This window comes from Ursus maritimus, unplaced genomic scaffold (genome assembly GCF_017311325.1).
Source record: "Ursus maritimus isolate PB19 unplaced genomic scaffold, ASM1731132v1 scaffold_7, whole genome shotgun sequence".
NCBI classification, from domain to species: domain Eukaryota; kingdom Metazoa; phylum Chordata; class Mammalia; order Carnivora; family Ursidae; genus Ursus; species Ursus maritimus.
Window position 1 is genome coordinate 7,269,672 of NW_024426885.1, and position 21,448 is coordinate 7,291,119.

A 21,448-nucleotide genomic window follows, 5' to 3' on the forward strand; every position below is an offset into this window, starting at 1 on the left:
AAGTTTAGTGTGAATCTATAAAGGAAGTAAAAGAAATCTAAAACATATAATAACGGTTCAGAAAAACATTACATCAAATACGAAAACTAATGAACCCATTTCCTTCATATAAAACATTTAACCAAAATGCCCTACTCACCTCTGTAAGCAGTATTGCTAGCATATCCTGCCTCTGAAAACGTATAGCCAGATGTACGAGAGTGTAGCCAACATCAAAGGCAGAAGGGCGGTTCAGCAAGCGCACTTCGTCTGCAGAGAGCTGGCGTGCGATGTCCCCTCCTGAGGACTTGTACGCCTCTACGGCAGCTAAGTCACCTTCTACAACCCCTAGAACAAGCAGCAGGACAGACAAGAGATTATTTCTATTCTTCAAAAAGCATAAACCTGTTGCATTCACTCTAAACCCTTTTAAGTGTTTCTCTAGGATTTCTGGACCCTGGGACAACATTTAAATGTCCTAAAGAATATTAAAGAAAACTGGTATATTCCTCTTCCTTTAATTTCTCTCCAGAACTAGAACTACCTTTAGATACTTACCTTCACATCAGCACTGGCTCCATACTTGAGGCTTAGAGGAATCATTAAAATATATTAATTGGATCAAAGATCAGTAATCCTAGTTTGAGAAACTAGACTTTACAAAAGACACTAAACTCCTGTTCTGGTCCTGACTTTGCAGAAACCAAGGAGACGGGGATGTGCTTCCTGTTGGCTTTGGGCTCTCTTGCCCTTTACAACTGCATGTTTTAAGCTGAATCAAAACAAATGCTGAGCCTTCCATATTGCTGTTTAGCTATGAAACAATTCAGAGCAAGTAAAATGATTTTCAATGTAAGTTAAAGTTAGCAACATTTTTATTTCAGAGCCTCCAAAGCCAAGTCTTCCTTGCACTCATTAAGTATTAATACAGTAAAACTTGAACCAGATGAGTTAGAACAAAAAATATGCTAAAAGAAAACATTACAAACCAGTTGGGGGTAGAGAGATAAAACAAGTATCACTTCTTCCAAATTCATAAAGAACTTTCTGTTCCCACTAAACCACGTCACTAAGCTTAATACAAATTAAAATTAGGTGAAGACAGTAATCCTATTTACTAGGCAGTACAGCACACATCTATGAATAAACAGCCTTGGCAAAATATAAAGGTGTAGGTAAGCTTCAAATTTAACCACAAATAGTGTAAATAGTGTTACAAACGCGCCGCGCGCGCACACACACACACACACACACACACTCCAAGACTGTAGGACCAAATAATTTTAAGTGTGTCCTAAGTTACATCAGGAAAAAAATCTGTTGGGTAAAACGCTAATACTAGCTAAAAATATTCTTAGTGTATTTTTTAAAAAATCATTTTTTTATTGCCATCTTGAATTAGGAATTAGAGAAATAAGTCTACTCCTTGGAGTATAACAGATTGGTACAATGCAACACTTTCTTCCAGTTATTAAAAATAGCAAAACTTTAAAATAATTTAATTCCCATGTTCACTGAATGCCCATGACATGCAAAGCACTGTGCTAGGCAATGTGAGTAACACAGATAGTAAAAACATGATTCCTATACTCAAGACAGTCCTTTCTCATCACATCTGTGGGCCACAAAAGACCAGCCTCAAAAGTTTTCAGACTGTGGTCAAAGATCCTTTCTGCAAATCTAGACCCACTCCCCCAAAAAAGACATCCTGTCACTGACACAGACATTTTTCAGGTGAAGAAATCCATGATATCAAATGAGAACACCTTCTTACAGGAACTTTTATTTTCATGGCCACATAGGATAATTAATACATTCTTCAATAAAGGGGCGCCTGGGTGGCACAGCGGTTAAGCGTCTGCCTTCGGCTCAGGGCATGATCCCATTGCTCTGGGATCGAGTCCCACATCAGGCTCCTCCGCTAGGAGCCTGCTTCTTCCTCTCCCACTCCCCCTGCTTGTGTTCCCTCTCTCACTGGCTGTCTCTATCTCTGTCAAATAAATAAATAAAATCTTTAAAAAAAAAAAATACATTCTTCAATATAAACGCCTAAGTACAGCTGTCACCCCCACCCGCAATACAGAAAGGGCTTTAAAACACCCTTAGGAGGCCGAGTGCCCTGGAGAATCATCAGGGCTAAAACGTGATACTGTTGGCAGGAATATTCTCAAAAGGGTAAGACTTAAGAATAGACAAATAAAAACAAATCTATGGTTAGAGTCAAGTACACAAAGAACTCTCAAATTTCTGCTTAATTTGTTTTAATGAACAGATGAGAATAATCAAAGAAAGCTCGTAACTTATGAATAATTCATGTGTTCATCTCTCTAGAACTAAATATGCCCTGCTCTGTTTCCTTCTGTGTATATGTTTCTTTTTTTTTTTTTTAAGATTTTATTTATTTATTTGACAGAGATAGAGACAGCCAGCGAGAGAGGGAACACAAGCAGGGGGAGTGGGAGAGGAAGAAGCAGGCTCACAGCAGAGGAGCCTGATATGGGGCTCGATCCCAGAACGCCGGGATCACGCCCTGAGCCAAAGGCAGGCGCTTAACCGCTGTGCCACCCAGGCGCCCCTGTGTATATGTATTTTCGTAAGAAGGCAAGTACTTTTCATGTTAGTCTTATCAAAGCTGTCACTATTTCTGGGTGCCTTCAGTATCACTGCACCTTTTACAGTTTTTAAGCTGTAAAATATATATTTATAAAATCTGTATTTATAAAATTTCTTTATATGACAGAAGAAAAGCGACCCAAAGACCAAAAAGACTGGTCAATTAACCTGAGAAGATACAGAGGAAGAACCGCACAGAACATATATATATCCGTATACCTATTTAGGCACGCGCATATGCGTGCAGGCACACACCTTCTTTTGTTTCCCAAAGACAAAGATGACTCCCAACCAACTTCTAAATCACTGTCTTCACTATTTTAGCTAACTCACCATACAGCTGATCTAGAAGAATCTCATCTTAGAAATTCTTGCTTAAGAATTCATTTCCTCTGTCACGTTCGTGAGGGATTTCTGTAATTAAAAACTAACTAACATAATCAAAGGGGAGGAGGGGGTACAGACCAAATAGCACAAGGAAGTTGACAGACTGTGCTTTGGAATTATGACTTACAATGTCACCCAGTCTGCCTTCAAATTAAGCCTCTTCTTTTTTTTTAATATAAATAGAACTTCAAATGGTGAACTGCAAAATATATGAATTCTATCTCAATAAAGAAGATACACATACACAAAAACAGGATTTTTATTTGTCTAAATCCAAAATACCATAACAATTACTTCCCTCAACCCCAAACTGCATTGAACTGCAGACAGGGTATGCTGCCACTCCCCAGCATGGAGTAAAGCCAGGAGGGCAGAAAATGAGGATGAAGAGAATAGAGAGTTTGTGCTCTATTCTTCATGGCATAAAATCCTCCAAATCTTCTAGAACATGAAAAACACAAACATAAGAATAGGCACAAAGTGATATTTTAAAGAAAAATATTTTATCATCTAATGTTTTGGGACTATAGGATTCCATTCTTTTCATTAACAATAATTAAGAACTTAGTTTCAGTTAGCAGAGAGTTTTTCAGCTACAAAGACAAGTACATTTATTACCAATTTCATGAGACTGTTACTGAACCTGTCCGAATATTCAGTCTATCTTTATGACACAATGTTCAAAGACAGCTATTGATTAAAGTTTGCACAGTTTCATGACAGATGGGTTTTCACTGTAAGCAGGGTACTTAAAAGGATTTGGCCCACACTTAGATAAGGTAAAGGTTTAGCTACCAAATGTTTTCTACTTAGGGGGACAAAGTATAAGATTATACACAAAACAACTTACAAAATGTCTTTTGAGTTCTTCACATAACATTTTTACCACCTCTAATATCAGGGGATAAAGGAAAGTAGGAAGAGGGGAAAAGAGCTGGTAAGTAGGAAAAGACAGCAAAATAAACACAAGGGGTAAAATCTCACTTCATGTAACAATGACCAGGAAAAATCAGAACAGCTCCAATGGAAGAGATGTGATACATACATGCTTCCTAGTTACTGACCTCTCACACTGCCTCCAAGAGAGTAACTGAAGCATCTTTAATTTGTTTTCTGAAAATTTAACAAACGTCTATTACACGTTCTGTCCCTTCTTCTTCTGTGCTATGGAGGCAAATTAAAAGGACAGCTGAAGGTACTCTAAGAAGATTAACTTTATGAAACTAACCTACAGTATCATCATACATTCAAAACTGACTGAATGAAATAAAGACACAACCAACTAAGCAGGGGTGCATAATTACAGATAATGCACAATGTTAATATACTTTTAAAAACATTAAGACCTAAGAGTAAATGAAAGTTACTACATCTTAAAAACTATAAGGTTTTTTTTTTTAAAGTTCATACTGTTCTAGAAGCTGGGCCAGGAGTGGAATTTAACATATTTTGAAGCCACAGGTCACAACTCACTGGGGACTTCACAGCTACTATGGAACTCCGTTGGTTAGAATATGGAGCTGGCTCATAGATGTTTAGAAAACAGACTTATTTTTTTCCCCCATATATGGCACAGTTTTCAAAGTTTTGCCTTATTTTCTTTTATGACATAAAATCATAATGGTAACTAACTTTGAAAAGAATGCCAAATGGTAAAAAAAAAGCCAGGACTTACCTGAGCCCACATGGGCCAGCTCAACACTACCCTGGAGTTCTATGGTAGCTGTGACATCACAGCATGGTTTATGCTGTGGGGTCAGGGTGGACTTGGAGTCAGCTGGCACAATTTCAGGAGCCCTTAAAGAGAAAAGTTAGTTTTAAGTGGTAATGTTCACAACGTGCTTTACCATGGTCAGTAGAAAGATGCAGATGCGCTGGCTACAATGCCTGGATAGCTGTCCTCTACCCAGAGATTAATTCATGTAAGTGGTTTTGCATTATTAAAAAAAACAAACAAAAACAAAAAACCTATACCACCCAGTAATACTTTTTCTTTATATTCCTAACCATTTAGCTATAGTTCGATCATGAACTTGCCTTAGATATTCATATTCAGAGCTAACTCCTTCAATACTCAAACATGAGCTGCTTTTTAAATAAAATGACCTCAATATTTTTTAAGTAGATCTTCAAGTAGGCAAAAGCTCAGCGGCAATCCCAGGAACAGTGTGAGCAGCCCAGACCACCTCCTAGAGGCATCATTCACATAATAGCCAATGGCAGCAAGTGAAAATGTACCACTTCTATTCCTAGAATAGTGCCATAGAACAATAGCCTTTTCAAAAACTGAGATGAAAATCACAAACTGGAAATAAATTCTTTATACTGTATCAAGATGAGCTTCTATTCAAATTCAGTCAATAAACTCACTCCATTATGAAAACATCCTCTTTAAAGATTCAGTGATAGAAAAGTCAAAATAATCTCTAACTAAGGCCTTCAACTATTCTATTATCAATCATGACAAACTATGCCAAATATAATCTATACTTTGGAGCTCTTACATCTTTACATCTCTGATTAGACTATTAACAACCCAACTGCTGTAGAAATATAAATTCCCAAAGTCATGAAAAAATACCTGAATCGATAGATACCTTCAGAAAAAAGATCTCACCATGCAGGAAGAAGTACTGCTGAAAGCACCACGGAAGGATTTAAAGGAACAGGTCTCAAAGTTATCTTTGGGAAGGGGATCAGAGATGAGGGCCAGTGTTAACAGTTAAAGAAGATGAACGTGAGTTTGAATTACAAAGGTCACTGAAAATATTGCCCAAAGAGTCAAGTGAGGGGATATTAGGTTCTTAAAAACCTAGAGTTCCAGTTATATAAAACAGTATATGTCAAAACCACATTCGCCACTGAAATCAAGTCCCAAAAGTTTTCTGACTGCAAGTAAAAATTTTGCCTGCAATAACACCAAGTTATCCTGGCTGAATCTGAAACCAAATTTTAGACTGTTAGAATTATACTATTTTAGGCAGGCCTGGAGGGACTACTGAACAGTCGAGCCCACTCTCTTTTACAAGTCATGGAAGAGTTTTTAAAGGGAAAAACTCTTATGACATATAACATTACACCGTTGATAGTATGTCCATGTAACTCTTCTTCTAGCCAAAGATACTGACAGAATTAAGACAGATCATCAAAATGGAAGAGATGTTAAAAAGTTACTTAGTCCATCTTGATAAGGTTCCCAGGTAGAAGCACAAAACAAGAAAGTTCCTGTGATTTGCCACTGCAAGAGAAAGTTCCACAGCTTCAGTACACACTCATGGCCACACAAGTGTCCATATAAGCAGAGTGGCAGATTTTCCAAAAATGTTTCAGGCCCATATATCCAACAACCCATTAGACAGCCTCACTACGTCCTGTCTAAAACTGAACTTCACATCTCGTATGTTTAGGAAAAATGATCCAACCCAAGTGTCCAAACCAAAACCCTGGGCATCTTTCTTAACTCCTCTCCCCTCAGCCCCCATATCAATTTTGCCAAGTTTTGTCAATCCTGACTTTTAAGTCTCTCTCAAATACATCCCCCACCCCATCTCCACTGCCTCTATCCTAGGTCAAGCCTGCACTCTCCCTCACTAAGATTACTGTAATGTTCTCTTTTTAGTGGTCAGCTTGCCTCTAGTGCTGTTCCTTTCCAATCCAGTCTCCATACTATGACTGGAGTGATCTTTCTAAACCACAAATCTGATTAAGGCAGTCTCCTTCCGAATGTTTACGACTACCGTATGTTAAGAGCTAAACTCCTTAACCAGGTCCACAGGCCTTGAAAGGTCCAGCATTACCCCACAACATCACCCCACAGCATTACCCCGCAGCTCCCACACTACACATCAACCAGGCTAACTCCCATCAGTTTGTTCTCTTAACTCTGAGGTCTTAACACATGCAATTCCCTCAGATCAAAACATTCTTCCCTCCTCTCTTTAAGGTTTTGGCTTAGACGTCACTACCTCCCAAAAGCCCTCTCCAGATCTTCAAATGAGATCAGGGTACACACTCCTCTAGCGCCTTATCCTTCCTCTACTAAACTTATCACGTTATACTGACTTACTGAATTTTATCTTCCTCTACCAGAGCACAAGCTCACTGAGGGTCATGACTTCTTTCACAATGCTTGGGAAAACACTCCATGAATATCTAAGTGTGAAAATAAATGGACCAACAAAGAAAAGGCAAAAACTAAGTCAATTTTGGAAAGCAACCGGAGGGTGGAACAGGATGAACATTTGCCTTATCAGATTTTCAAATACAGAATAAAGCCATAATTATTTAAGCAAAAGTATGATACTGATGTAAAAAACATCAAAATAAAGAGCGTCAAAACAAATGCTGTAGAATCATTTTATGTATAATAGAACCACCCAAATCCAAGGGGAAATAATTTATTTAATAAATCATACTAATGGAATTTAGAAAAATATTTTAATTCTTAGTTCAATCTGAAAGACTGTGTGAGACAACAAAGATAAAGTGTCATTAATACAATTCTTACCACACTTTAAAAAAGGGGGGGGGAGAGAAGAAAATCTGCAGCAAATGTGACTGGTACAAGTTTTTAGTGTAAGTATTTACATTCAGATTTCATATAACTTGCTAAAAATAAAAGGAAAATGGACAGAAGACATAAACCAACAATTCACAGGGAAAAATACAAATGACTAAACAAGACAGTACACCTCCCTTACTAATAAACCCCAGCAAAGATCCAGCCACAACGTCATTCTGACCCCGCTGATGGGATACAATCTGCACAGTTCTTCCAGGCAGCCCTTTACCAACGTGCATATGTTCATATCATTTGATCAAGTAATCCCACCTCAGGGAACCTAAGAAAATAGAAATGCTGACAATTTTGCTCAGCAAAACATTACCAGAATAAAAAATGTTCAAATGACCCAAAAGGCTAAGTAAGGGGCAAGTTAAAGTATAGCAACTTAATGTCCTATTACACATTCACTCTTTAAAAAAAGACGAAAACATTTCAATTACTTCAAAATATAAAGTTCAACAAAAAAAGTACAATTTCAATTACATAAGTAAATGTAAAAAAACTGAAAATACACAATAACATGGCAGATTTTCTCTAGACATGGATGCTTTGCATTATTATTTTTTCGTAGCTTTTCTTATCTAAAATATTCTACAATGAGCATGCTCTGCTTTGGTTATTTAAAAATGAAACAAACTCTCATATACTGTTCCAAGAATGACTTCTTGGTACCTAATGTCTACACTTGATGAAACAAGACTGGTGTGCCCATCCACAGATGAACAAAGTGTGGTATATACATACAATATTATTCAGCCTTAAAAAGGAAGCAAATTCTGACATGTGCTGCAACATGAATGAACTCTAAAGACATTACACTAAATTACACAAGCCAGTCACAAAAGGACAAACACCGTATGATTCCACTTATGTGAGGGACCACAAGCAGCCAAATGCACAGAGACAGAAACTAGAGTGGTGGTTGCCAGGGGCTGGGGGAGGGGGAAATGGAATCGCTTGGTCATGGATACAGAGCTAGTTTTGCAAAATGAAAAAAGTTCCAGAGACGGATGGTGGTGATGGCTGCACAATATGAATGTACTTAATGCCACTGAACTGTACACTTAAAAATGGTTATGATGGCGGGGCACCTGGGTGGCACAGTCAGTTAAGTGTCAACTCTTGGTTTTGGCTCAGGTGGTGATCTCACGGTCCTGAGACTGAGCCCCATGTTGGGCTCCATGCTTAGTGGAGAGTCTGCTTGAGATTCTCTCTCCCTCTCCCTGCCCCTCCTGCTTGTGCTTTCTCTAAAATAAATAAATCTTTCTTTAAAAATGGTTCAGATGGCAAATTTTGTTACATGTATTTTACTACACTTAAATTTTTTAAAAAGAGAAAAAATGATACAAGGACACAATTCAGACATATCAGAAGTGCTGCTTCAAACAATATCACCTATGTAGGATTCCCCCCCCCCCGCAAAAGAGATAAAGTATTTTAATTTAATCTAATAATTTCCAAACTGAATGTCATTCTGTGAAAAAATTGCCTGGGCTCTTTTGAAAATGTTTATCTCATGGAAGAGTAAATAAAAAAAGAAAACCAAAAACCTGAGGCACTATTCAGATACAAGGAGGCTAACAAGAGAACACTAATAGATAAAATGTACAATCCTTGATTGAATGGGATTGGAGCAATAGCAATTAGTGAAAATGAATATGGACTTTGAATATTAAATTTTCTAGATAATCATATTATGTAGTTATGCAGGGAAATGTCTTTGTTTTTGAGACATACATGCTGAACTATTTAGGGGCAAAATGTCACGACATCTGCAACTACCTCTCTCAAATGGTCAAGAAAAACAGACAAGAGTAAATGTGGCAAAGTATTAACAACCGGAAAATCTAGGTCAAAGGCATATACTTGCAACTTTTCTGCAGGTTTTGAAATTTCTCAGAATAAAAAAGGTTGATGCGGGAAAAAGTTGTCTCTGCACAGCAGGACTGGGGGTGAAAAAAAGAAAAACCATTGCTTTTCTTTATAAACTCTTCCCTCTCTATTGCTTGATTTTTTTAATGTGCATAGTTTCCTTTAGTAAATGTTTTAAATTAAGTTATTTTATGGTAAGTAGTAAAGTTCGCTGGAGTCTAAACACATCTTTTTGTATTTAATATTTAAGCAACACCTTCGGATTTCATAATTCAATGTGTTCATTTAAAATAATGCTTTTAAAAAATGAAAGCCTTTACCTAAATCAATGATGCATATTCAAATGTCAATACCACAGACGCAAAAATCACCTGACGGACTCCCTTTCTCAGCATAAGGCGGCACATTATTAGTTGGCAGGCCAATGTACTCAATCATTTCTAAAAGACAGCAATTGCGTCTCAGACCAAAGGCAACCAGAAGTATGCCACAGGGGTTCTATTTCTGCCATTTCCATCCATTTGACTTAAAAGACACATTAATTCCTGGAAACTTCTCATCCCAGGTGTCAGGAAGCACTTTCAAAGCCAGAATGAACCGGCCAGGGTAAAGAAAGCATGTGCATGTTCCCTACTGATCAGAATCCTTGACATGGCTGAGAATTATCGCAATTTTCTTAAAAATCATAACATAAAATTTTATTTTATATCCAGAGTTCCAATCACAAGAGAAAATCTTGTGGAAACCTGTGGAAAAGTCTTGTGGAAAATCTTAGAAACTTGAAGAAAAACAAGACAAAAGCTATCAGAAGAGATACTCCATTCACAGTGCTAAAAATAATTCCATTACCTATAATATTAACTACCTTGGATAGGAAGGAGATCCACAAGCCAGAATGTGTATGGAGTGAAAACACACCTCAATTTTGGTAACTACACACACGCCCCCAGAAGAGTATCACAGAGAGTTAACCAAGGACGTACAAGGCATTGCCGGCACGAGAGCAGCTACTTTCCTTTTATGGATGCAGCGCCACAGATCTGCGCGTGTGTTTTGGATTCTATTAAAAGCTTTCAATAGGATATTTTAACAAACCATTTTTATTTTTTTATGCCTTTTTTTTTTTAATGTGATGGTTTTAAGTGTCAAAGACTATTAAGACACAAGATCTTTTTACGGGTTCTACCTGTATTAAGGGAATAAAAGCAAAAGTATTAAGGGAAAAAGGGCTCTAAAGCAGAAGAGTGTTCCCTCTCTCGCTGGCTGTCTCTATCTCTGTCGAATAAATAAATAAAATCTTTAAAAAAAATACATATTTGATCTTCATCTACTGTTCCTGGCACATAATTGCTGAAACCCCTGTAATTTCCTAAGTAAGATCCCTACGGGCATCTTTTGTTGTATTTAGTTTTGTTCCCAGTTCCTGAAATAGCTCCAGAGAGATAAAGGGAAAACCGAATGTCTTTTGTTATTCATAAAACAAGTCCCTTTCTCCACTTCTGAGTTTATGTCAATGAGGTGATTTCCGGAAAACCCCTAAGGATGGGGGCTGGTTGCCATGGAACAGACCTTGGTATTAGAGCGTTGGAACTTTCAGCCCCATCCCACTCCCCCACCTCCTTTGAGAGGAGAGGAGCTGGAAGGTGAATTAATCGCCTGTGGCCAATGATTTGATCCGATCTTACCTGTGTAATTAACTCTCCTACCTGTGTAATTAACTCTCCGTAAAAATCCCTGAACTATGGGAGCTGGAGAGCTTCCAGGCTGCCGAACATGTGGAGGTGCTGGGAGAGTAACAGCCAACAGGACATAAAAAGCCCCTTCCCTTGCCCTCCGCATCACTTCCATCTAGTTCCTGAGTTCTAGCCTTTTATAATCAACTAGTCATCTAGTAAATAAAAGGTTTTCCTGAGTTCTGTGAGCAATTCTACCAAATTAACTAAACCCAAGCTAGGATTATGGAAACCTGTGATTTATAACCAGTAGATCAAAAGCACACATGACACCCTGGATTTGCTATTTGTAATTTTTTTTTAAAGATTTTATTTATTTATGTGACAGACAGCCAGCGAGAGAGGGAACACAGCAGGGGAGTGGGAGAGGAAGAAGCAGGCTCCCAGCAGAGGAGCCCGATGTGGGACTGGATCCCGGAACGCCGGGATCACGCCCTGAGCCGAAGGCAGACGCTTAACGGCTGTACTACCCAGGCGACCCTGTAATTTTTCTTTTAAATGCTGTTTGTATTAATTTCCTATCGTTGCTCTAACAAATTACTACAAAGTTAGTGGCTTAAACCCATTCAAATTTTTTATCTTAAAATCTGGGCAAGACCAGAAGTTCCACATGGCTCTCACTGGACCAAAACCAAAGTATGCTCCTTGGGGAGCGTCTAAGGGAGCCTTGCCTTCTCCAGCTTAGAGGCTGCCAGCATTCCTCAGCTCACAGCCCCGCACCACTAAGACCTCTGCTGCTCCACTGTCATAGTTCCTTCTGTGACACACGTTCTCCTGTCTCCCTCGTTTATAAGGACCCTTATGATTATGCTGGGCACAACCAGATAACGGGAGGTCATCTCTCCATTGGAGGGTCCTTAATTCAACGACATCTAAAAGATCCTTTTTACCATTTAAAGTAGCATATTCATATACTCTGGGGATTAGAATTTAAACTTAGTCTTGGGGGGTCAGAAGGCATTATTCTGCCTGTTACACTATTTCAGTCAGTCATGTAAAATCAGAAAAGGCTTGGGGGTGAAAGGAAGCAGTAGTGGGCAACTAAAAAATACAACTTTAGACACTACCTCCTCTCCCTAATAGCATATTTTGCAAGATACTTCACGTTTTTATGCCTTCAGGTAAGTCATCAGTAAGGTATCTCTCTGTGCAGCAAATTAATTTTTAAAGCTGAAGAACACCAAGCTAGAAAACAGAAGCCTCTTCCATTTCTTTCCTTACAATAATTTATATGCCCTGAGTTTCTTCTAAGGTTAAAAAGTCAGCCACAGGGGCGCCTGGGTGGCACAGCGGTTAAGCGTCTGCCTTCGGCTCAGGGCGTGATCCCGGCGTTATGGGATCGAGCCCCACATCAGGCTCTTCTGCTATGAGCCTGCTTCTTCCTCTCCCACTCCCCCTGCTTGTGTTCCCTCTCTCGCTGGCTGTCTCTATCTCTGTCGAATAAATAAAATCTTAAAAAAAAAAAAAGTCAGCCACAAAGACATCTTAATAAATAGATAAAATCACCATTGTATCTTATGGCAAGGATTTCCTTTTGTTCTGATGTGGTACTTTCTTTGCATACATCACCTTATTATTCCAGTTCACAGTACTACCATCTCTCAAAAACTAATCGTACAGGACTTTTTCTTCCGTTAAGTTAATACAATTTTGTTTGGATTATTATACAACACTCATACGGTGACCAGATACACCGTATCTCTAAACTAAATAATAAAGTCACCATAAAAAAAATTACTACAGAACATTACATTTTGCAACACATTTTTCCAGAAAAACACTAACACAACCTTATCAGTTTACTTCTTTGAGAAAAACCGTCCATATCCATAATTCTTAATAATGATACCAAAATAAACTGAATATTTTTAAAGGTAATAAGCCTATACCTTGCTTTTTGTTAAAATGACAAAAGTAAAAAAATGTTTAAAAATTAAAAAATACAATGAAAAAAGAATATTAGTGAAAGCAAACTGACACATTATGACATGTTTAGCACCATATGTCATAGGTTTTTCTGCAGTTGCATCTGACACTCTGGAGTGGCTATGTAGGACACGGTACACAGGAAAGGGGCCAAAATACAATCAGTGTCAGGGCAGAAAATAACAGCCACAAATACTGATTTTCAACACAGTTACAAGAAAAGGGGAAATAGTCAATCAAACAGATCTTTGCAGACAACTTGAAAGAAAAAGTCAATTCTAACATTTTCTATATTTTAAGAATCATGTAAGTTAACAGTACGCCTGGGTGGCTCAGTCAGTTAAGCATCTGCCTTTAGCTCAGGTCATGATCCTGGGGTCCTGCAAGGCCCACACCGGGCTCCCTGCTGAGCGGGGAGCCTGCTTCTCCCTGTTCATGCTTTCTGTTGCTATCTATGTTTCTCTCTCTCAAATAAATAAAATCTTAAGAAAAAAAAATAAAGAATCATGTAAGTTTTTAGACACATCAAAATTTTGCTCAGAAATACCCCAGACTACAATCCTCATGATAAGGAGATTCAGATTTAGCCCATAAGTCAGTGATTCTCAACAAGGTACACAAGTATGTGCTTCAGGTCACCCCAAAGCCTAGGAGCAAGAGGAGATATTACTGATGCACACATTTTCTATAACTGCCACTGCCATGGGGCAACTGAATATTTTCAGCATAAAAATCCAGTTTCAACATGTACTTGTTATATAGGATTCTTTCCCCCCTACACCTTCAACACCACCCTGACCCCGGATCTCAAATCCTTCCCATCTTCATTAGCAGGGTCACTGGACAAACTAAACATAAGAAAGATGCAGCTGTTGTTAAAGACATGAGACAAAATGCCAAACTGCAACAAAAGATCCAATGACAATCAAATATAAAGTATTCAAATAAAAATTTTATTTGCTTTAAGACTTCAGGTATAGCAAACACATGATTTTTTTCTTTATATCATATATCATTTTTTTCTTTATATCTATATATATATCATCAAACTATCAAATATTCATCAGTGAAGGCAGGAAGATAGAGAAATTTAAGGTAAATCTGACTTAACGGGCGCCTGGGTGGCGCAGTCGTTAAGCGTCTGCCTTCGGCTCAGGGCGTGATCCCAGAGTCCTGGGATCGAGCCCCACATCGGGCTCCTCTGCTGGGAGCCTGCTTCTTCCTCTCCCACTCCCCCTGCCTGTGTTCCCTCTCTCGCTGGCTATCTCTCTCTGTCAAATACATAAATAAAATCTTTAAAAAAAAAAAAAAAGAAAGAAAGAAAGAAATCTGACTTAAGATTGTTCATATCCATAGACTGCCTAGTGATAAACTGAGGCCTGCCTCTTCTAAGAAGACTCTGCTGTATCTACATCCTATCTTTTCCTGATAGGGAGAACTCAAGTTGGCTCCCACTGGGTCAAACCCCAGGGGTAGTTTGTAAGGTAAAAAATACAGAAAGCCAGGAAGAAAGTAAAAAATCTAGAAATTCAGAAAAGAGGCATAAAAGTCTATTTGCCCAGATCCCAGTTTCTACAAGGGCTTATTCACTGAATGATTTAACAAATGCCTGCTATATATCAGACACTGTTTTAAGTACTAGGGCATAGCTGTGAAGGAAACAAAATTCCTGGCCCTCAAGAAGCTTAAATTCTAAGGAAGAAAGAGACAAATAATAAAGTGGAAAGTGACAAGTGTTGTAAAGAAAATTAAAACCGGGGGAAGGGGATGAGGACAGGGCTGAAATTGTAGATATAATAGTCAGGGAAGCCTCACTGAGAAGGCAACAATTGAGAAAAGCAGCAACTAAATGAGCTAATCCCGCAATCCAGAAAATGAGCAATCCAGGCAGAGGGAACAGTGAGTACAAAGGCTTGAGGCTTATTTGTAGAGAAGAAAGGTGGCCAGAGTGGCTAAAGTGAATGAGTGAAGTTGAGAGCAATAGACAGGTGGGAGGGGGAATGTGGGGGGGGCAGGGGGCTGAGGGGGCCTAGAATGTCTTTGAGGGACTCCGGCTTTTATCCCGAGTAACACAGGCAATCACTGAAGAGTTCTGAGCAGTTTTAGAAGAGTAGCCCCTACGTGGAGAACAATGGAGGAGATCATGTTTTGGACCAGGGTAGTGAGAAGTTGTCAGATTCTGCATGTATTTTAAAGGTAGAGCCAGTAAGATTTTCTGAGAAGTAGAAAAGGAGAAAGAGAAAAAGGAGAATCAAGTATGACTGCGGCTCTGGGCACAGCCGGTGGAATGATAAACTCGCCATCAACGGTGAAGGGGACTAAGAAAGAATAGGTTTTAAGGGAGAGACCAGTTCAGTTTCAGCTTTGCTGAGTTGGAAAGAAGTTGGAAATATCAGCTATTCAAGGGAAAATGTGGTGTACACAACTGGATACACAAGTTCAAGGTACAGGAATACACAAAGTTATACCATGGATTTAATTTGGGATTCTTATGTGACCCTGTATCTTTTTCAAGGGATCAACCTGGGTCACAAACTATAATGTTCTTCTAAAGGTCAGCCGATTCAATACAACAGCAGAACTAAGATGGTGTGTGAGGTAGTACTGCCCCATTCTCTAGGGACATTACCTACCCAGCAGGAAAGGCAGTCTATGATTAGTACCAACACGACCTCTCAGAAAACACTTGGCACCAAACTACAGACATTCCAGAGACAACTGCACATTTAAATTCACACCTCTGCCTTTACCATCCCCGTTCCTACCCCCAGATTCCACTTTCACTGATGTCAGGTTTTGGCATCGCTGTCCCCAACGTCCGCTCACCACATAAGATAATAATAATGACTGAGGTGAAACTTATTCCCAACAGTCATGTAAAAAAGAAACTTACTCAATACTGTTGGCACTTCAGTTTACTTCTGCCTTCTGAACAACTGAATCCTCCTCGATCCTATTTTGATCAGCCACAAAGCTGGCCAGAGGTTGACTTTTTCCAATTTCAAAGGGGTTAAGTCTCACATTTTATACTTAGTATAAATTTTATACGCAGTAAATATTTTATACTTAGTGTATATACTTCGGAGATAATTTTTTTTAGTATATGTGCTACCAAAGGGACTACAGAGAGTATTATCTTAAATGCCTAACATGGACAAGCCATAATATACCATATCTAATGAAATCTGAAAAACATAAAGCACATAGAAAAAGGGAAGTAAAGATTAACGTTCAGTACATGTGGGCTTCTGTTAATTAACCCAACACAAGGTAAACAAAAAAAAAAGTTTTACACATATTTCAGTGATGTTTACAAATCAGGACAGGACTACCCAATAAAGACATGATCATAATTTTTGGTACAATAGTTCAGAACCATATTGTATGGTGAAGTCAAAAATATTTGTTGATAGGGAAAACAGAATGCGCATTACTAAGAACGAAATACAATTAATACTTAGCCTTAAAACCTAGAAACTCTGGAGTGGATGGGAATAGGGACTTAATGACAAAGAAACTGGTAAATGAAACAAGATCAAATACAATATTGGTCCTGATGGCATGAGTTTTTGTTCCAACTTTATAATGAACTCACAGCCATCAAAATGCGAAGAGGTATGAGGATGGTTAACCCAAAAGAAATAAGGATATGTGGAACGAAATAAAAGGCAGCAACAAAATGAGAATAGTCATAAAGGCAAGAAATAATAGCCACATAGAGTTATATTGATTGCTCTAATTTGTGTTTCAAGAAGAGAAAATATTTCAAAGTAGAAGTTCTTATCCTAAGATCCACTAACTTGAAGAAACTATCAAACTCTGATTTCTAAAGGATTCTATGACCCCAACAGAGGTTAATAATTGTCGCAACATACTTCATTTCCATCTGTAAACTATGTGTACTACAGAACATGACCTTGTACTAAATGTATGCATAGTGCATTACCACCTGCAAAAATGATTTTAAGAGCTTCCAAAGGGCATCCAGGTAATTTAAAGACAATCACACCTAGATACAAAAGGTCACATAAGATTCCATTTATATGGAATATCCAGAATAGGTAAGTCCAGAGACAGAAAGCAGATGTTATTGCCAGGGACTTGGGAGATGAGAGGAGTGGAATAACTGCTTAATGGTACAGGGTTTCCTTCTGGGGTGATGAAAATGCTTTAGCAGCAGACAGATGTGGTTGCACAACACTGTGAATGCACTAAATGCCACTGATTTGTTCACTTTCAAAATGGTGAATTTTATGTTACAGGACGACTTTGGCCTCAGTAAAAGAAATAAAACCCTTTGTATCACCTAAAAATAGGGGGGGGGAATTATACCATATAGGGTACCCCAATTTGGAGGGGGAAAAAAAAATCAATGGGATGAAATGGAAAAATACAGATAGCCTAAAATGGTTCCGTGTGCTCTCACCCCTCCCTAGTCCTCAGGACAGAAGAAAACTGGAGCTGAGTTACTAAGTGCCTACTGTGTTTTGGTCTTCAGAAGGACTCACCTTCTGGGACATTCTTTTTGCCAGAACAAAACTAAAATAAAAAACTCAGATTTCTTGAAATCTACGCTTAGGACTTATGAGTTCATATAGTTATGTCTTCTGTTCTTGGAGCTATATTCAGGAGGATAAACAAAAGAAATTCATACTGGGGGAAAAAAACATACACATACAGCTAAGCTATATTTAAGGTTTAACTATTGTTCCACACAATATTTAACTTGAGTAGTCATTCCAAATAATCCTTTACAAAAATTTTCTTTACAAAACAATGTCAAAGTAAGCACCCCATCCAAATAACTTAAAAAAGCTAACCTACTCAAAAAGAAATAAAAAAGCACAGGGAGTCCAATAACTGCTTTTGTGAATCACATCACAAATATTTAATTCACAAGGTCGGTAACTAGAGAAAACCTTGCTCTCACAACATGTCTTGGCCCTTCGACAGTCTGAACCAGTAACTGGGACCAATATCCAGAATTTCTTTAGGAAGCACTAAAACCACAAAACACACAAATCATAATTTGAACTGTGGAATTCAGCTGGCTACGTGAAATCAGTTTCATAAAATTTGCAAATATTAACTACATGACATTCATGTTAAACTAACATCAGTATTTTCAAGGTCAATATTATGTTTGTTCAACTTCTTGGAGTCACATTTTTGTGATATTTTTAACAACTGACTAAAGCGTCTATCATCACAAGATGCTCACACTGTTTACAAACACTCTGAAGCAGCAGCTGGTGCTCCTCGGTCACATCTTGTTACAAGAAATAGAGTAGCAGTTTTAAACTCCAGGTATATTTTTCTTCTACTGATTTGTAAAATACTTTGCTTTAACTTAAAAAGTTTTTCTCCCTAGTGATGGAAAGACACACAATGAAATGGAGGCAATTTAGGACAAAGTTATAACAAGATCACAAATACAGAGATTCTTATGCATGCATAGTGGGAGCACAGCTACCGTGCTGAATGACCTAAATGCTAAATAATATTGACCCTGCTTTTATCTTTCATGTCATTTTTAATATCTTTTTCCATCCCATTCAAAAAATGCAGAAACTTACCCACACAAGCATTGAGGAACAGCCAATCGGTCTTTTTCATCCTGTTTTTAATTTGTTTTAGTTTTTTAAAGTCCACTTCAAGTTCCTCCTTACTGCCAACAGCACCAGCCAATTCAATCCTCTGAAAATCCATTTTCATTTCAGAGTCCCGTTTCGTAGTGGGAGGCGATCTTCTTTGGCTATTCCCACTGCTGCAGCTTCCCCTCCACCGAGCTCGGTCTTGCTCATTTATTATTGAGGAAGCCTCTTCAGTCTCTGCCAACTCTATTGCTTCAATATTATTAGGTCTGGGATGATCGCAAACAACACATTTTTTAGCCTTGGCCCAGTTTTCATATGTGCAAACAGAACAAGTCCAATGCTGGGTCCTTGTGTTGGGTTTATTTCTATCATTGTATTCCTCGCAAGGATCAACAGAAAAAGCAACTGGTCTTGAACCAGATCCTGAGGATTGAGGAGATTCTGTGGGACTCCTGGTCCTACGTTGGGATAAGCACTGGGTACATCTGATTGCTCTTGGCCAGTTCAAATAGGTGCACATGTGGCATGACCATTTATTTGCATTTTCCATGCTATACGAAGACTTAACCCTGGGTCTTGCACTAGAGTCTGGACATATCAAAGGACTACTTCCTCCTTCGGTGCTGGAAGGATCCCAATCTCTACCAACATCACTTGAACCACTTTTAAATGGATCTTCTGTGATAATTGTTCCACTTGGTCTCTGGGCGCGACACATAGTACACTTGATCGCAGATGGCCAGTTTTCATAGGTACAATATTCACAAGCCCACTTAATTCCACGTTCTGACATTGTGCTCTTCTTGAAGTGAGTTATGTCAGGCAGGACGCTATAAATAATTAAGACATGGTTATTAAAACAATAACTACATAATTCCACCTCTGTGCCCCAAAAGTACCCTTCAACTTATATAAATCTCTCAAAAGAAGCCTGTAAGATTTAGCAATGAACTATCCTTATTTTTTCCAATTTCCATTAGAGACACCAGAGATAAGTTCCCAAAGAAAAATCTTAGACCTCGGGGATTTAATGAAATTGTACTTTAGAATGCAAAAGAGATAAGGAGGAGATAAAGGGAGGTTTGTTCTAAGAGGGAAGCAAGTTAAAACAGAGAAGCTGCTAAAAGAAATGTTTAATTTAAGCCAGGTCATCACATCAATTTAGAAAAGTAACCAGCAGTTAAGATTCAAAGAGAAGGGAAAGAACACAAACCAAATTAACCATTCTCAAATTATGAAAAACATAAATTCACAGTATCGTTATGTTTGATTCACTGAAGAATTCAGAAGATCAAACAAAGTCAATTCTATCATTTTTGCTAAGGAAGAAAAAGCAGCTTAAAAGTGCTACTTATCCACTGCTCTTAATAAGCATAGGCAGAAAAGAAAAATGTTGAAGAGTAATCCTTACAATCAGAAAAGTAGCACTGTGAAATATAGATAAAGTTCCTTGATAGCCTACACCCTCAAAATCTAGTTCTGTCTGGAGCACAAAAAAAATAAAAACTGTACATCACCTACTGAGACAATAAAGTCGATGGAATGTCCCTAAGATAACTACTAACATACTCATGCCAATAGAATTTTGAATATTCATACTCAAAATATTCAATATTTAAAAAGGTTCCTAGGATTCTACACTGGGCTTATTACTAACACTACACTAAAATGAAGACTTCATGATTTAATGCCAACTAATTTATGAAGTAACTTCCATAGCAAATTTAATAATTACTTTTTTTAATGGCTACCACTAAAGCCAGACTCTTCATTTTCTTATAGTCCATCTCAACTAAATATCATCCTGCCACCTGTTTTTAACCAGAAGAGTAAAAAATCCTTGGCAGAGTAACAGAAGCTTTTGCCTCCCTTTCTCAGGGATTTTTCCTGACCTGAAAAGCTGACTCTTTCACTTTGTATGTGCATTATTGTGTCTCTGTCTGCCAAGTCCTCACCCCATTTATAGTGTGAACTCTGTTAAGAGGATAAATCCACTATAAGAAAGGCTATAATTTATTAGCTAAAATAAAAATCACACTTACTAAGGTTTTAGTTTCCATGCTATAACCTCCACCTTGCACATGGTTAGAATAAAAGTATGGTTTATGAATCAGACCAAAGACAAGATTCAGTCTTCATGCTGGCTCAGATTCTGACTTCCTCAGGAGACACTGGCAAAGCGTGCTAAGTGGTTCTGTCTGACTGTGAATAGCTAGTCCTGTAAAGGAAACCAAAACTGAATTTCACTTGAAACCTACTTTATATCCAGAAGTATTTATTTAAAAAAAAAAAAAAAGCCCTTATTTTAATCCAGCCCTTATTTTAATTCTACTTATTCTTTAATTAAATCTATTTAGCAATAAAATTAGCTAACTGATTGGGCTGGTCGATCAAACAGATATGGGAAAGACATTTTTCTCTAAAGCCTTAAACGTGCGTGTCTGTACAATAATGGTATCGTTAATATTAACTTAGTAGTGCTAAGTCAGTTCCTATCCATATTACTTGTTATTACGAAGAGAGAAAGGTGGTATAAACCTCTCAGGAAGGGAGGGAGGGAGGGAAGGGAGGGGGAGGGAGGGAGGGAGGAGGGAGTTAGGGTTAGTTTCAAATGGTAAGTCATCTAAACGAAGGCCAATTAGTTTCAAATGGTAAGTCATCTAAACAAAGGACTAATAGTAGTCTTTATGGTTTTGTATTAAGCTTTATTAAATATGAGGCTGTATTCAGTAATATAAATATTAACTCATTAATATAAATTGTTGATATAAATAATG

At 38.0% G+C, this 21,448-nt stretch overlaps 1 protein-coding gene across 1 annotated transcript in view; it reads right to left on the minus strand.

The window, feature by feature from the left end:
* The window catches only part of ZRANB1 (zinc finger RANBP2-type containing 1), a 62,307-nt gene that overhangs the window by 16,639 nt on the left and 24,220 nt on the right, over positions 1-21,448 (minus strand). Inside the window, exons 2-3 of the mRNA XM_040624248.1 lie at positions 18,651-19,501; positions 140-327 (exon numbers count right to left, since the gene is read on the minus strand). Of these exons, the coding sequence (XP_040480182.1) occupies positions 140-327; positions 18,651-19,464 (1,002 nt within the window). The 5' untranslated portion in view covers positions 19,465-19,501. The remainder of the gene's footprint in view (positions 1-139; positions 328-18,650; positions 19,502-21,448) is intronic.